We start from the raw sequence: 17,067 nt of genomic DNA on the forward strand, positions 1-17,067 counted from the left end.
CAGAACGGTTTGAAAAAAAAACAGAAAAATGTTTCCGCTTCTAAGTAAGTTTAATTGAACAAAAGCGTTTCACCACTAGCGAACTTTACCACTTTGTGAAAAAAGCTCTAGATCAATCTAGGATAAATTCAATTACGAACATGATGAAAATAAATGGTCTAGGGATATGGTTTAGAACTGACAAAGGCATTATGATCTAGGGATACATTTAAACTATTTTCATCATAGATTAATGACAAGTAAGTTTCATAAATATCACCACTGCTTATGAAGATAATTAATAAAGCCTATTCACCCACCTCGGGTAAGTTGCCAAAACGCTAATTCACTTTCCCGCATTTAAGACACCGTAAGCCCCGGTCCCGTTCCCGTTGTTCCGCACAAAATGAATCACACACGTCGAGGCCGCCTTTTTCTCGATAAGAAATCGTGTGTGGAAGATGAAACGTCTTCGTCGGCGGTCGGGCCAGAGAACGGGCACATCTGGTGCACACAGTTAGAGCCCCGGGGCCCGATAGAGGGAACCAGTCAAATATTTAACGAATCAAAGCGACAGCCGCCTCGCACGCCTCGCGCGCTACTGCACTTCGAAACCGAAGGGCCCGAAGGATGTGGTGCGGTTTTTGAGGAGAAGGGAATTATGCAATCATCGCAAAATAAACATTAGATCCCGAATCCGGGGGCGGGGGGCTCCGGGAGCCCGCACTCTGGCGGGCGTATGCTGCTGTTCCGGGAACATTCAATATTGGGTCGCTTCCAAGTCTCTGCCACCCGCAGGCAGCGCGGCCCCCCGAAGCATTAACACCATCATTATCATCAGCCTGCAGAGTGGCGGCAGAACTCCTGCCAGAGCCGTGGCTTGGCCGACACCGGGCCGGGCCGGGGCCGGAACAAACGAAACAGTGTTCGGTCGCCGGGCAGAGCTCGTTAAGGTACGGTCCCCAAAAGTTGCCGGCTACATACCGATACCGGCTCCACGATCGACGGGGCCACGTTGTGGCTGGAGGGGCCGGGGGCACCCGTGTGTGTGTGTGTGTGTGTGTGCCTGAATGCAGACACACGCACACACATATGTATAGTCAAAACAAAATCCTCAAAGTACTCCTGCAAGTCCAGAGGGAACCGGAAATACTTGCAGAAACAATTGGTCAGGGATGGTTCATCATTTTTTTGGCTTGCCGTGCCAGGATAAGTCGTCGTCGTCGGCTGTGTGTACTATATGAATGAAGTTTGCGCATCCGCATTTTTTCTTTGCTTCCCGATGTGGAACACATCTATAGGCGACCCCGAAAAAGGGATATTTGACTGGATGTGTTAACCTGTGATGGGCTCACGCACTGATAGTCGGCCGACGCCGACCGACATGTGGGCAGCTACCATTTCACCATTTCGACACCACCACATGAATACACTTGTTCCAAGGAGACTCCAATTTATTAATTCCATTTCCATTCCGAACTCTAATTCAAGGATTTTTGCCATTTTCAAAGTGCTCTTGTGACACGGTGCATTGCCCTGACGAAAGAGGATGATTTTCTTCTTCAAACCGGGTCGTTTTTCACAAATTTTCAGTTGGTCTAAAATGTTACAACAATAATCAAAATGTATTGTTTTAGCAGTTTGCAAGTAATTCGCTAACAACATTTCATTCACATCCCACAAAACTGATGCTAATATCTTTTTAGACAATTTCTGGACGAACTCGATCCGGAACCGAAGAAAAAGGTTCTCAACACTCCTTACCCTCTTGTTTTGATTCATGATCATATTGATAGACCCAAATCTCATGCATAGTGATGATTCGATGCACAAAATCTATTTTATCCTGTAGAAAACGCTTTAAATGTTGTCGAGAAACTTGCATTCGAATGCGTTTTTGTTCCATTTTTAGCGAATGCGGCCAATACTTCAGTCAAAATATTGGTTATACTGCTCAATGAGATGGCTAGGCCTTATACTAAATCTCTTTCAGTGATTCGACGATTTCTCAATACGATATCCTGTATTTTTCCACGATTTTAGGTGTTGTGTCTGTTTTTTACGTTTTCGACATGGATCGCCTTGAAGGCTACTACGACAACGTTTAAACTCAGAAACCCCCTTTTAACACCCTAATTGAAGCCGAAGAGTTCTTATACACGTTCAACATTCATTCATAATTTTCCTTTGCTTTTAATCCTTTCAAACATCAAAATTAAGTCACTGCACGATACTTGATTTTTTCCTTTGTAAAAATACTGTGACATGTTGATACTAAATGGCTTGTAAAAAAAATTAAGTGACCGATTGAAATGAAACTCCACATACGTTCATATGAAGAGTGCACCAATATAACAAAGAAATATTAGGCTCGTGGCAGCGCCCTCTGTTATCGAGGCTCCGAATTTAAGGAGCAGCCTAGTACAAACCTATTCTAACCGATCACGAAACTGTAGCCGCGCGGAACGGATTGCGGTTCTTACGCGGTTCGGGATTCAGACCGATCCCCGCGAAGACCGATGCACAGCGTTGCACGCCAACCGCGCCACATTGATCAACTTGCCGGGCGAACTGCAATCCTTTGGCGCATCACCACAACCATCATCATCATCGAAAGCTTGCTGCATCTCGGATGGGGGTGGGCCTGGATTCAGAAATTAAACAAATGCTTCTCGGCCTGGGCAGAAGGGGCATTACGTCAAATCACGTACAAGATCGTCACCTTGCTGGCTGTCGGTGAAGCGGCCAATATGGCATTCTTCCTCGGTCGCAACGCAATTTGTCGCAACGCGCCCTGAGCGGCCCCGGTGCTATTGTTTCTGTCTCTCTCTCTCTCTCTCTCTCTGTCTCTCCCTCCTGGTGGCGCATTGTTTGGCATACCGCCGAACCACTCAGTGCACACCCCAACTCATGACCCTTATCCCGACCAACACGGGCGGCCCGAATAAGGCACCAGACCGTTCTCCGGATCCGGCTCGAACCGGGGAAGTCGGAACTAAAAACCCTGTTCGCCCTGTTGTCCATTTTCAGATCTCCCCAACAAGAGGCACGCAAACTATGCACGAACGAGCCGATGGCCGATGATCCGGGCCGGGGTCTGCGGACTGTGTTGGGCAATCGATGGAGAACCTCGCGCAACGTCGGCGGCACTTGCAGATGCCGATTTTGGGCGACCCACCAAACAGCAAACAATAGCAAAAGCGGGGGGAGGGGGTGAGTTGGGCGTTTCACACGGGCGGGAGGGGTGTTGGGGGCGAAGTCAACACCAGAACCAGCTGCTAAAGGACCAGCAAAAACATGCGCCCCAGCAGGGCGCTTGGTGAGCGCAGCATAAAAATCATAATTGATTGTCCCGGCCCGGCCCGGCCAGGGGAGGGTTCCAGTAAGCGCCGTCCCCCCTTATTACCGTTTTACAACACCAACAACGCCACCACCCCGGGGGAAGTAAAAACCAGCGCTCCGAGTTTTAAAGCCACGATGACATGTTCTCCGCGAGCAGCGGATGGACCCTTCGGGTGGTTTTATCGTCGAAATCTACATCTTCAAGGCAAAAGGGTGTGAGTTTTCTCAATCGAGTTTACCGAGCGTTGTGGCGCTATGGCACTTACAGCCGGATCTGCATCACGGGGTAACAACGCTCCGTGCAGGATTTCTTCCAATTCTTTGAGTACAGGGGCATGGTGGTGCATCATGAGCCCTTACCGTAGAACGGCCAATAACGGGAATATTACATGCAAGTTGAGGAATATTACGTTACGATTGAGGACATATACTAGACGGCATCGAAGAAGGAGCTTAGCAAGAATGAAGTGTTTCGATGGTGGTGGGAAAAAACCCGTTGCGATATCTGATGGGGATTACTTTGAAGGGGACAAAATAGATATTCATGAATAACAAAATATTAAAAAAAAAACACACACAAAATTCCCGATACTTTTTGAACAGACCTCCGAGTGTCGAATCCAGAGGCCCTCGGGAACAAATAATGCCTCGGACTTGCGGGTTAGATCACCCTGTAGTATCCAGACGCACTTTCCGAAGAATCCATCCTTGGCGTCCTGCAAACTTAACAGCCTCCTCCTGTCCGGCTGAATGAATCCGGACAGATTTTCGAGCGCGCGCTCGAGGGCACGAGCACGAGGTGCTACCACCCCCACACAATGCATGTCCCGCCCCCCCCGGCCCAGTGCCCGAAACGCATCGGGTAGGCATATTTGAAACTCTTGCCGCACTCTAGCACACATTTAGTACACGTTTAGTACAAGTTTAGTACACGTTTAGTACACGTTTAGTACACGAACGCATTCGTGTCCCGCATTCGTGTGACCGATTCGCTTCGCTATTTGCGTTACCTCACGTTCGTCTCTCTCTCTCTCTCTCTCTCTCTCACGCTTTCTTTCTCTCTTTTGCGACTTCGGCTTCGACTTCGTACGACGGGACGTTGGCGCTTTCGTGTACATTCTAGCATGCAGATGATGCCGATGGCATATCATGGAAATCATTGGCAACATCTTCCGGCATCATCGCCGCCGCCGGAACGGGCAACGCATGCAACGCAAGAGGGAGGTCCACCAATTCCACCCCTTCTCGCAAACCACCCAAGTCCAAGTGTTCGCCACAGTGGGTTGCTCCCCGAAATCGATTCATTCATTGGTTGGTCATGGCGCGCGCAGGGACCATGCCATCTTCAGCACCTGTTTCGCTTCCTGTTTGCCTTCAGCCTTCAGTGTTTGTTTATGTTTGTTTTTATTTAGTTAGTTTCTTTTTCCGTAGCTCCGGCAATTCCGCAGCGGCTCCGATGATCCGGAGCCTGTTATTGCCGACCAGACATAGACATAGACTTCGACAGACAGAAGGAGCTCTGACCCACTCTGACTCTACATGTCAAGTAACGGCACCGTGGAAAGTAACGGCCGTACCTAGTACCTACGAACGAAGGACGACACTGTTGGAACACAGAACAAGCTGGCGTTCGCGCCGTCAGTGACGCTCGCGGAAGGTAAAGATGGTGTCCATCAGGAAGATGACACCGTTGATGATGGCGATCGAACCCTTGGTGATCGCCAGATCCCGGGTGCGCGTCCGGAACGCGTGCTCCCAGGCCTGTATGATGAAGACACCGGACGTCAGGAAGCTGCTGCAACCGAGCAGGCTGTAGAAGATGCTCAGCCGGCGGTGCAGGTGCGCCTTGATCAGGTAACCTGCAAGTAGAGACAGAGAGCGCCATTCGGGCAAACATAGAAGGACAGAGAGAGAGGGGGGGGCACAGCGATGTACCTGCCATGATGGTGGTTAGGATCACAATGAAACCACAGAAGGTGCCCGTCGCCAGGAAGCCCGTCACTAGATCGCCGTCGTCGAAGCTGTAATAGTGCAGCACGGTGCACGTGATCGCCAGTGACTGTTGACGTAAAGTAAAGTAAAGGTACACGGGGAACGAGAGTTGTTAAAGAAGAGCTACCACAAGCACCAGGGTCAGATCTGGACATTCGAGAACGATTTGCATTCGGTGGTTAATCGCACAAGATTGATTGATTGAGCGGACACGGCACATGCAGCCAGACTCCGGCCAGGGTATCCCGACAATTACCAGCTCAAGAAACTTGATGACCGACAGCGGTGGACGGTTGTATCCACGCGGTTCCGACGCTCGCTGGGCCGCGATCGGTGGCAACCCGTGCTGGTGGAGTCTCGGCACCGGAACGGCCGCATTCTCTGGCATTGCTGTAGCAAGCTCGGACCTGAAGACCTCTGGCAGACCTTCTAGACGGCACCTCCGGGAGAACCCGGGAGTTGAAGTTGATCGTGGTGTCCGAACGTCGTTGTCAACAACTCGGCAAGCTGCTCGGCACCGGGAAGACGCGCACCAAACTTTCAACCGATACCCCCAAGACTTATCGCACGACTAACTACGACTTCCCGGTTGCTGATCCCAGATCCACGCGGTCCGTTTGGTCCGTTTTGTCGCTTCGCTGTCGATCCTGGATCTAGCTCAATGTGCCGTTGAGTAACTCGACACACTCGATAAGCGCCAGGGCACCGAAACCATCACTCTAATCCCTCTAGTGAACTCGATTACCAGGCGCTTCCGTGGGGCTCACCTTGGGCCGGAGTGGAAGCTGCTGTTCCAGTTTTCGGATTTCGCCACGCACATGAAGACCTCGGTCGCTTGCCGGAAGCGGAGACGGGCGGGGTTCGTAAAACGCTATCGCACCGGTTCGAGGTGCTCGAGAGTTCAAGTGATTCCCGATTCCGAGTGCGTCTCAAAAACAGGCCTACTCTCGTGTAGTAATCATCATCAGACTCGTGTCGATGTTTTCCGTTTCAGGCGCGGCCGGCTGAAGTAGTGGCCTACGCTGGCGCTAGTGGCCAACGCCAGACGGCCGGACTTGGCCACGAATACTTGGGCCTACGGGACTTGGATTTCATAAAAACCCCTCGTCGGCCCGCGGGACTTTCGAAAGCCAGCATCGCAACATCGCAACATCACCATGACATAGGAGCATCGATGATCTATTTTTGAAACCACCACGCGCCGCCGTTCACCGCCGTTAAGCCAATTCAGAACAGAACACCAACCCGTGGTTGTCTATTGGTTCATAATTCGGTATGCGGCACTGGCGAATTCCTTAGACCAGGGGCATGTCTAGGAGCGACGGATCTACCCGTACGTTAGAGTCAATTAGGGTCCAGCACCAAACCCCGAAGTCGTTCGGGGGAACGAGTAATTAAAACGAGTATCGCAAAAGACCTCTTTGTCTGCGCTGGTCTGGACTCCGGGTTAGGTCTCTGGGTTTCGGACTGTTACCTGCTGCTGCAAATGGTCATGGCAGACGGCTTGACCTCCGAACGTCCGAAGCGCACGTCCGAGGGGCGCATTCTTTCGCGCCCTACACCGACACCGACCTTATAGAACCCTTAGTTGGAATGGTTCGTACGAGATCTGGTACTCGGAACGAACCGATTAGTCACCGCGTAGTTGACGGCCGATGACGACTACGGTGGCGATGAGCGCGTCCACGGGGTGACTTAGCCGCGGCTCGACATGACATCATCGCGCCCTCGCCCTCGGCTCACCACCGTTCACTCTGGCGGCGCGCAAACGCGCGGAGTATCGTATCATCAGCGCGCGGACGAAGCCGACGCCAGACAAGCACGCCAGTTACACGCCAATCGCGCCAGCAACCGGTTGTCCGACTCTTCGCTACGCATCAGCGACACCACAGCCACAGTGCTGCGTTGTTTCCAAACCTTGTGCTCGTGTGTGTGTTTGTGTGTGCCAGTTCAAGGGTAGCCGTGTCTAGTGTCTAGCCGTTCAACGTTCAACTTCACCAACTCAACCCAGCAACCGCCAGCCAGCCAGCCAGCCATGGCCGTCAGCCGATTATCCATTGTGAAGTTCTTGGAACTGGTTAGTAGCCGCGGGAACCGCAGGGATCACGGGGATCCAGCACTGAAGACGGGTTCGAGCGGGGTCCCAACTAGACCATTGGGCAGGGTTCGCGTGGGGCAACATACAAGACGAGGCAGTAGCTCCAGCTTTGGGACCTACTACCTGTTGCATTGGGATTCACAAAAACTGGGTCGTTCAAGTCACCAGTCAATTTAGGCGACCAACCATCTCCGTTAGTGTCTGTCCGTTCCGTTTCGTTCAAGGTGAGCCACAAGCTCGCCCCCAGCTCGCCTCCAGCTCGCCATCTGGCCGCTGCTGAACCGAAACCGAGCGCAATCGATCATCTCGCAACCTTGCCATCTTCCGGTTCCGCGAAACTCCACGAGAAGACTTCACTTCAACTTCTTGTCGTCGCCGGCACCGAACACAGTATTGTTTACGCCAGCTTCGGCCGAATTCATTTTTCGTTATTGGTTCTTTTCATGCGTGCGAGGTTTCGGCTTCGGCTGCCGGCCATGTCCGAAACGATGCCGGTATTGTGTACTAAACAGCTAGAAAGTCGCCACGCGGTGAAATGTAAACCGCTAAATTAAAACCTTAGCAGAGAGAGAGCCGGAGAGAGAGCGAGAAGATTAATCATACTGTAGAACGGTTGTTGGTTGCCTTTTCGTCCCATTGTGCGATGTGCGCTACTGTAAACACCGGGCGGAGATGCGAGCATGACATCATCTCCCGCGGGTGGTTCTCAGGGGTTTGAACTAAAAATAAAATCCATCAACTCCCCGACCGACCATCCGACCGACCACCGCCCGCCCAAGACATGGGTGGTAATCGCGAGCTGGCGTGTTCGCGGAACGATGTCGTTGTGTTGACACGGAGCGCGCGATAGGCGCGGCGTACATCTCGCTGTGTCAGCAAACCCGCACGTGGAGTGCATCGCTAAGCAGGAGCCGCTGAATTCGCGAATGTCTCAGCCAACCCCTCGCCACGGTCTCTCGCTCGCTCACCTTCACATACTTCCCATGGCATGTTCGAAGTTGGGTGGCAATAAAGTCCACAACTCGCGCAAACCAAGTTCGAGGTTATCGGTAGAGCACACGCTCCGCATCTGTCCAGCTGGCTCACCTTCCGCCCTGTTCCGCCCTACTTTCCTGGCAGGCCCTGGCCATCACCTGCGTCGTGCTGCACTACAAGAGTCTCGGCGAGCGCGATGACATCACGAAGCTGCTGACGGCAGGCACATTCGTCGGCTACAGCGTCATCCTGATCGCGCTGTTCGCGGGTGAGTGCACGCAGCTCCCCCCACCCCCCCCCTGTCACTCATCTGTTTAGCTTCGGCCCTGACCTGGTCCCGTTCCCGCTTTGCAGGGTACCTGCTGAGCAACCCGCTCAACAAGAAGCTGGACCTGTTCTTCAGTTTGATCGGCTGCGCGATGTTCATCGCGTCCGGCGTGCTGATCCTGAAGGAGTGGGAGAACGCGTGGAGCACCGACACGAAGAAGATCGCCATCTCCAAGGGCTCGCTCGCCATCACGAACGGGGTGCTGTTCTTCTTCGACGCCATCTTCACACTGCGCGACTAATCGAATCGACACACTCGAGAGAACCTCTAAGCATCTTTTTGTCACTCACCACAGTAATCTCATCTCTATCGTATATCTCATGTAACACACACACACACACACTATATACTCGGCTATTATTCGGCCGCCGGAAGTGCGGTTAACTCGTGTTTACTTTTTTACATTTTTTTTACAAATATACTGTGTACTCCGTAAACACCGCGTGCGTAACAACTCCCGAAAGAAACGATGCCTGTGGTAACGTGTTCGATAAGTTCTTTGCTTCGATATCAGAAGGAGCTGCTACAACCCTTCTTTTTTGTTATATTGGTACACTCTTCATATGACGGTCTGTGAAGTTTCATTTCAAGCGGTCACTTAATTTTGTTTACGAGCAACTTACAGGGTGGCAACGTGAAAGTGATACATTCATTCGAGTGTTCATCGTTTTAATTTTTACAGCTATAGGTCCGATCTTTGTATACTATTTGAAGAAGTACTATGTTTACAATTTATTCATACGTGATAAAGTCAGTGCTTGTGTTTCGTTCAGCAGAAAATTGTAATGGATTCTTAAAGAGAACAAATCAAAATCTTGCATCTTCAAAACATCACAAACATTCAGATATGAAGGAAGCAGTCACAACTGAACTTGACCAGATTATTCGTGTACAGGACCATCAAACGGCATTATTTACAAAAATATTGTCAACAGAGTTGCCAGATCCCCGGTGCTCCTGAAGACGCACGCTGCTCACAAGATAATTTTTTCGGACGAAAAGTTTTTACTTTGGAGGCATCTTTGAACAAGCAAAATGATCTTGTCTATCGAGGAAGTCTTCGTGATGTACCAGCCGAAAAAGAGGGGTCGAGAGGTATCAAAATGCATCAGCTGTGATGATTTGGGGATCAGCAAAAGGGAAACTACCACTGTTTTTATTGATCGGGGCGTAAAAATCAACAAGGAGTACTACTTGCAGAACGTTATCAGAAGCTATTTGCTTCCTTTTGCCAAGGAACTTTTTGGAGATAAAGATTTTTGCTTTCAACAGGACCAACCAACTGCGCATAAAGCATCGGTTGTTCAGAAATGGTGTAAACAAAATTTGCCATGTTTCATCAGTTCCTCTGAATCCCGATTTGAATCCATCGTCTCCCGATTTGAGTCCACTCGACTTCAGTATTTGGGGTTACATGCTAGGAAAGTTAGGCGACGTAAAGCATATGAGTTTGGACACTTCAAAGAATCGTTTAGTCAAAATCTGGGATGAAATGCCGAACGAAGTCGTGCGTGCGGCGTGTGATGTTTTCGAAAAGCGACTTCGGGCCGTAATCAAACACAAAGGCGCAAAATTTGAATTGAAATAAATACATTGTAAGTTTACTACTGTAACATGTTATTAAAACTGCAAGAAGAGAGAAAGAAAAAATTTTGTGACTTTTATGACATAATTTAATTGTATCACTTTCACGTTGCCACCCTGTAGTATCGACGCGTCATAGTATTTTTTACAATTGAAAAATTAAGTATCGTGCAGTGATTTAATTTTTATTTTGAAAGGTTTAAAAGCAATGGAGCTTTATGTACGATTGTTGAAAGTGAATAAGGGTTCTTCAACTTTAATTCGGGGGTTAAAAAGGGGGTTTCTGAGTTTAAACGTGGTCGTAGAAGTTAATGGCGATCCATGTCAAAAACATCAAAAAACAGACGCTACACCTGAACACAATATCGTATTGGAAAATCGTCGAATCGCTTAATGAGATTAGTATAAGGCCTAGCCATCTCATTGTCAGCAGCCAGCCAGCAGTATAACCATTATTGTGATTAAAGTATTGGGTTTCAGATTAAAGTATTGGGTTTCTGTGAAAAATGGGTGCCGCATTTGCCAAAAATGGAACAATGCACCCATTCACAAGAGCATTTTGAAAATGGCAAATATCCATTAATTGATTGGCTCCTGGCGACTTCCATCTGTTTTCAGACCTAAAACAAATCGTGCGCGGAAAGCGTTTTCCATTAAATGATGATGTCATAACAGGTGCGGAGGCGTATTTTGAAGGCGTGTCAGTTTTTCATTTCAAGGATGGAGTTTATAAATTGGAGTCTCCTTGAAACTAGTGGATCAATGTTCAGGAAGGCCATACTGAATAATTAAGTGTATTTTAAACCATAAAAATGTGTTTTTCTTATCGAGGCAAAGAACATATTGAACAGCCTAGTATGTTCGTGGAAAATCCTAAAATTTCGCAAATGTTTTCGCTTTGACATTGGTCCCTGTCGTTCGGGCAGCTTGTGGCCGGCACACGGAATTTGAAAGCAGGCTCCAGGCCCCAATTTCTTTGCCATGTCTTGGCCATCGCCAAGGCAACGGTGCAGTAATTTTAGAATGCGACACCTTCGATACAATTCGCAATGACGCACGCACGTCATTTTATTAATTTCTTCACAGCGCCTCGTTCCGTATCATTTTCCCGCTTCGATACAATGTGCCGAGTTTTGAGCTTCATTCGAATGCTTTCGATTCAAACCGCGGGACAACGACACGGCTTTGCTGCCAAGCCTTCGCTGTCCGCTACTAGAGGGCGCGCAAAACGCATCGCCAACTCGCGCATCTCGCGGATAGGTGGCGCTAGCGGCACGAAGCAAAACACACTTTCAAGCGTTTCATTCTCGTTTGAAAGAAAAGAAGGCAAACAAGAAACAAAAGGGGACACACAAAACAGGTATTAACGATTAACGGAATCAGCCCGTCGTTTCCGCATAGAATGAACCAAACTTACGTCTTCATTAGATTTCCATTTGTCACTCGCGATGTTCGATTAGCGAAGACAGCAACCAAACGAAACATTTCAGTAATCAGCTGTCAGCGTGGAGCTGTTTGAACATTTGAAAGAACGTTCGCCCCGTTATCCAGTGTGGTTGGTCCAGCGGTCTCCGGGAAAACCGGAAAAACTGGCTCGATTTGTTTTTTATTACCAGCAACGTCCTAATCCTAATAATAAGCTCTCGAACCCCTGGCCGGATGGCTGGATGGCTGGATGGCTGGATGGCTGGCTGGTCCTGGCAGACCGGCGACTGATGTATTCCAGCAGCAGCAGCCGGCATCAGTCAGGATGTGTGCCGATGTGCCGTGTGCAGGTAGGTGCACCGGTTACTAGTACGCACTTCCGTCGGAACCCTCAGCGCACACCGGATTCGCGAGCGCCACGCTTGCGCCATAAGGCTCTCTCTCTATTCTTTCTGTGTGTGTGTGCATTTGTGTATTTCTCTCTGCTCTCTCTACTATAGCTGGTTGGCAGCCTCGGACCCGGTGTGTGTGTGTCTGTGCCATGCTGCTGTGCTGCTAATTTGACGTTGCGATACGATGTGGATCAAATTCAAATCGATTGGCCGGGCGAAGTCACGCCAAACAAAAAACAACCACACACACTAATTAATACAAAACCACAATTACTCCCCCTGCCTTTATATGTAGGCCGCACCTTACGACACGAAAGGATGTTCGCCTTATTAGAATGTTGGAAAGGATGGGCACCGGAAGGCGATGGAGAGACTGGGGGCCCCTAGCGTTGTACTAGGGTGTTCATTAAGTTTTGCGGGTCGATACCAGAGGAAGCTGCTCCGAGCCTTTTTTTTTTGTTACACTGGTTCACTCTTCATATGAACGTATGTGAAGTTTCCTTCCAATCGGTCGCTTAATTTTTTTTACAAGCCTTTTAATATTGACATGTCACATTATTTTTTTCAATGCAAAAAATCAAGTATCGTGAGGAGATTGATTTATTTTTGAAAGGTTTAGAAGCGAAGGAAAATTATGAACGAATGTTGAAAGTCTATAAGAACTCTTCAACTTTAGTTAGGGGGTTTAAAGAGGGGTTTCTGAATTTAAACGTAGTCGTAGAAGTTAATGGCGATCCATGTCAAAAACGTAAAAAACAGACACAACACCTGAAATCGTAGAAAAATACAGGATATCGTATCGGAAAATCGTCGAATCACTTAAAGAGATTTAGTATAAGGCCTAGCCATTTCATTGGGCAGTATAACCAATATTTTGAGTGAAGTATTGGGTTTCAGGAAGCTGTTTGCAAAATGGGTACCGCATTCGCTAAAACTTTCCCGACAACATTTAGTTCTTTTTCGAAAGGATAAAGTGGATTTTATGCATTTAATTATCACTTTGGATGAGACTTGGGTCTATCACCATCATCCTGAATCGAAACAAGTGGCTAAAGAGTAGTGTAATCCTGGTTCTTCGGGTCCGAAAAAGGCGTTAGCATCAGTTTTGCGTGATGCGAATGAAATAAATTTTAGAATTGGGATTTTTGGGATGCAAATTGATAAAACAATAAATTTCGTTTATTGTTGTAAGCGTTTAGATCAACTGAAAAAGAGTTTTGCAGAAGAAAAACATCCTTTTTTTATCAGGGCCAAAAATCCATAAAATGAAGTTCGAATTGTGGGAGTATCCACCGTATTCATCCGAATTTGGCCCCTAGCGACATCCATCTGTTTTCAGACCCAAAAAAATCGTGCGCGGAAAGCGTTTTCCATCAAATTATGACGTCATAACAGCTGCGGAAGCGTATTTTGAAGACCTTCCAGAATCTCACTTCAGGGATAGAATTCTTAAATTGAAGTCTCGTTGGAACAAGTGTATTGTTTTTCAGGGAGACCATACTGAATAAAAAAAGTGTGTTTCAAACCATAGAAATGTGTTCTTTCGACCCGCTAAACTTAACGAACACCCTAGTATTTTTCAAGGGATCTGTACTCCGCGGACCAAGCGGACATTGACCAAAGAGCCCAAGGGGTGGTGTCGCTCGGCAACGGTCCAGGGGTGGTTGTTTGCGGGAAGTATTTTCTATACACGCATCACACACACACACACACACATTGAGGAGAGCCTGCGATACCGGAAGTGGCAAGAAATTCTAGGGCGCGTTGGTGTTGGTGAGCAGTAAACGCAGGGCCAGGACCAGAACTAGGACTGGCGGGCCTCAAGCTAATACACCCCATGGCATGGCATTATATAAGCAGCCAGTGGTGGGGTGTGAGGTTCCTCATTTACACGGAATGGCCCAACAAAGGGAATGGATGTCCTGGCCGATGGGGTGTGGGAAGCGGGTAGGTTAACGAGCGGACATTGAGCAGCCTGTGGTCGGCCGACAACTACTATACGACGACTTTCGCCTTGCGAGTCTGAAGTTATGTCTGCCGCTCGCCGACTTCGCCGGCAAACGGACTAGCCGAGTGCCAATCATATTGGCAATCAAGACACAGTGCGGTGTTGTACTGGCCAGGAAACTCTGGGTAGCCAACACTGATCAGGCTGAATGTCCCAATTGGTGGCGAGTGACAGATGATGCGAGGCAACGGCACTCAGCGCCACGTAAACGACACACAGCGGTCCTTAATAGCACACAGTTACGGGCGTACTGCAGCGGTCCTGTCAAGCTAGAGGCCACGCTCCGAAACAGGGAACAAATGCACTAACCAATACCAGCACATAAGCGAGCGTGCGCGCGCGCCCATCGTCGGCTAGGACGACCAGGACCAGGACGGACAGGCGAGCGCCGTGGAGGCCTCGTCCTTCGGCCTCGTCGAGTAGCCCAGCCCAGCCCTTTATACAGTCGCTCTCGCGTGTCAGGTGGAGCCACCGGACGTCGCCGTGAGTGCCAGGCCAGTCGCCAGACGCGAGGAACGCGTAGTTTGATCAGCAGGCCGATTCGCAGCACGATCGATACCGCGCTTGGTACCGATGCACCTGGCAGCCCCCGCGGGAGTCCCGGAAGTCCGTGTGACACCAGCACCCTCGACGAGCATCGACGAGCGGCCGCTCCGCTAGCCGCTGGTCGCGTTGCAAGGCGCGGCTACGCGGTCCACTCCACCCATCCCAGCAGGCCCCGGTAAGTCCCCCCCCCCCCCCCCCCCCACCCCCTCCCCGCCCGCGGTTCAGTATACGAGAGCTACCTGTGGTTTTTCACCGACTGAGCTCCCAGTGACAGTGGCAGTGGCAGTAGAGGGTTTTCTCAATACCGACTGCCCGCCCGCGAGTGTGTGTGTGTACGTGTTACGTTACACGACAACTCGTATGCAACCCGTTCATTGATGTTCTGGGCTGGGCGAAGATGGCGCACCGTCCTCTGTCCGGCCTGTCACCTGTCAAATGGCTTTGGGAGTTCCGTTTGGCTCCGTGAATTAGTTGCGGTTGGAAAATTTTCCCTACCCCTCTACTGCTACTCCGCCTCCGTCTTCACCGCCCTCACTCAGTGATGTGCCGGTCCTGGGAGAAGAATTTCTGGACCCAACAACGCGCACCGCCGGTTTTGATGAGCGGTTTCGCGTAAGTGATTCGCGGACAGAAGACCCGAAGCGAACGAAAGGAAACAAAATGGAAAAGGGTAGTTAACAAAGGACCAGGCGGGGAGATCCACGTCATCCTGGGGCTCGTCAGACGCGTTCTGTCCCCGCAGGGATTCGGACGGACGGAATTATCAATTCGATTCGATTGGAATGTTGTGAGCGACACCAACCGAGCCCACGTTTCTGGCAAGTGATCCAAATGATGGAGTAACTAGTCCACCTGGCATATCGGCATCTTGTGATCGTTTACCACACACCGTTACAGCGGGCAGCAGAGCTGTCAAATTGCCTGTCGGCTCGGGTTCTGGTTGCTGGATTTAGAGACCAAATCGTTAGTCGACTAAATTCGAATTCGAGACTAAATTGTTATTGTTCAAAGGATGTCGCTTTCAACTTTTGGGCAACACAGACCGGCCACCGGTAATCAGTATGTTTCGGTCTAGCTCTAGTTATTTTGGGTTTCATTTTTAACAGACTGCTTCCTCGCGACAAGCAAACCCCTTTTTTCAGCCAGGACAATGCGTAGAACGCACTAGCGTTAGAGTGGCAGTGAGCAACGGCCAGGAAACCGGAAAAAGGGCCTTTGCCTCGGCCTCGGTCGGTTCCCGCGTGTAACCGGATCACTCTGCCGATGCCCGCGGGCTAATCACTGATGGCCTAGCCCAGTCCCAGGACCAGGGACGATACTGCATTAGAAATCGCGTGATAACTCGGTCTGATACTCGGTCTCGGCGCTGAATCTTCGCATCTTCGATAGTTTCAGTTCTTCGATTTAGTTCGCGCGAACGCACCGATGCGGTTTTATTTCTGGAGTAGTTTTCAGCACGTCGGGCGAACGCACTCCAGACGGAACATGTGGTAGCGTTTTTTGGGCGCACCAGTGATGGGCGCATTTTCAATCATATTTTCTCGGCCAGCACTCCACTCGGGTTCTCGGGGTAAGAAGGAGTTATAATTAGAACCGTTGCTGAGTGTACCGCAACGCGCGCGCAGGTAATGCTCTACGTACTCTAGCTGGACATGTCTAGACAGGTTCTGCTCGGCTGCGCACGGCGCGCCTCCTAAGTGCAGCTGAGCAGTATTTTTAAACCGCATCTCGGTGTCCGGTGGACCTGGAGCTAGCCGTATATGGAGCACAGCCGTGGGCTTCGATGCAACGGTTTCCCCTTTCTAGCCGCTGAAGCTGGACCAGAACAAACCCGTGAGGGCGAGAGCAAGAGAGACAGAGAGAGCGAAGGAGAAAGAACCATATAGTTCACCACACGGCGAGAGACGTGAGCATGATGGAAAATCGGAACTACGTACAAGTGCAGCCGCAGACCGCAGATGAGTCTGCGCACCCATACATACATACACACACGCAACCGCCGACGAGCGTGTCCTTACGGACCGAGCTATCCGGAGTCCTGTAGACTTTCGCTTTTAGCTCCCATTAGCAGTTCGGGCTTTCGGGGCTTCCGCGGACGTCCGGCGACATCCCAACGTCATCTTCCCGTCGGCCCGAAGAACCCGAGCGGAAAACGAGTCTGATACGCATGCACTCGCCGCACACACCCGGCACCCGGCAGCACACCCGAATGCAGCCCTCCCGAAAAGGACATTCGGCTGTTCGGTAGCGTGCGCGCATGCGCATGGCATGGCAAACTCAGAGTACAGCGCGTCAGAGCAAGCGACACCCGGTGTGCATAAATCCGCTCCTAAGCGCGCCACTGGCGGCCAAAAGTATCGGACCACACACCACCGCCTCAGCGGTTGAATGGTTGATT

General features: G+C 50.1%; 2 protein-coding genes across 2 annotated transcripts; one reads left to right on the forward strand and one right to left on the reverse strand.

Moving 5' to 3' along the window:
- Positions 1-4,959: 4,959 nt before the first annotated feature.
- On the reverse strand, positions 4,960-5,701 carry LOC128277328 (uncharacterized). Its single transcript, XM_053015777.1, has 3 exons — positions 5,570-5,701; positions 5,257-5,380; positions 4,960-5,180 (listed from the first exon to the last, which is right to left on the reverse strand). Exons 1-3 carry the CDS (start codon positions 5,699-5,701, stop codon positions 4,960-4,962), a joined length of 477 nt encoding a protein of 158 aa, XP_052871737.1.
- Positions 5,702-7,159: 1,458 nt separating this feature from the next.
- LOC128268707 (uncharacterized) lies at positions 7,160-9,151 on the forward strand. Its single transcript, XM_053005903.1, has 3 exons — positions 7,160-7,390; positions 8,531-8,654; positions 8,741-9,151. Exons 1-3 carry the CDS (start codon positions 7,349-7,351, stop codon positions 8,953-8,955), a joined length of 381 nt encoding a protein of 126 aa, XP_052861863.1. The 5' UTR covers positions 7,160-7,348; the 3' UTR covers positions 8,956-9,151.
- The last annotated feature ends 7,916 nt before the right edge of the window (positions 9,152-17,067 follow it).

This window comes from Anopheles cruzii, chromosome X (assembly GCF_943734635.1).
Source record: "Anopheles cruzii chromosome X, idAnoCruzAS_RS32_06, whole genome shotgun sequence".
Lineage (NCBI taxonomy): Eukaryota > Metazoa > Arthropoda > Insecta > Diptera > Culicidae > Anopheles > Anopheles cruzii.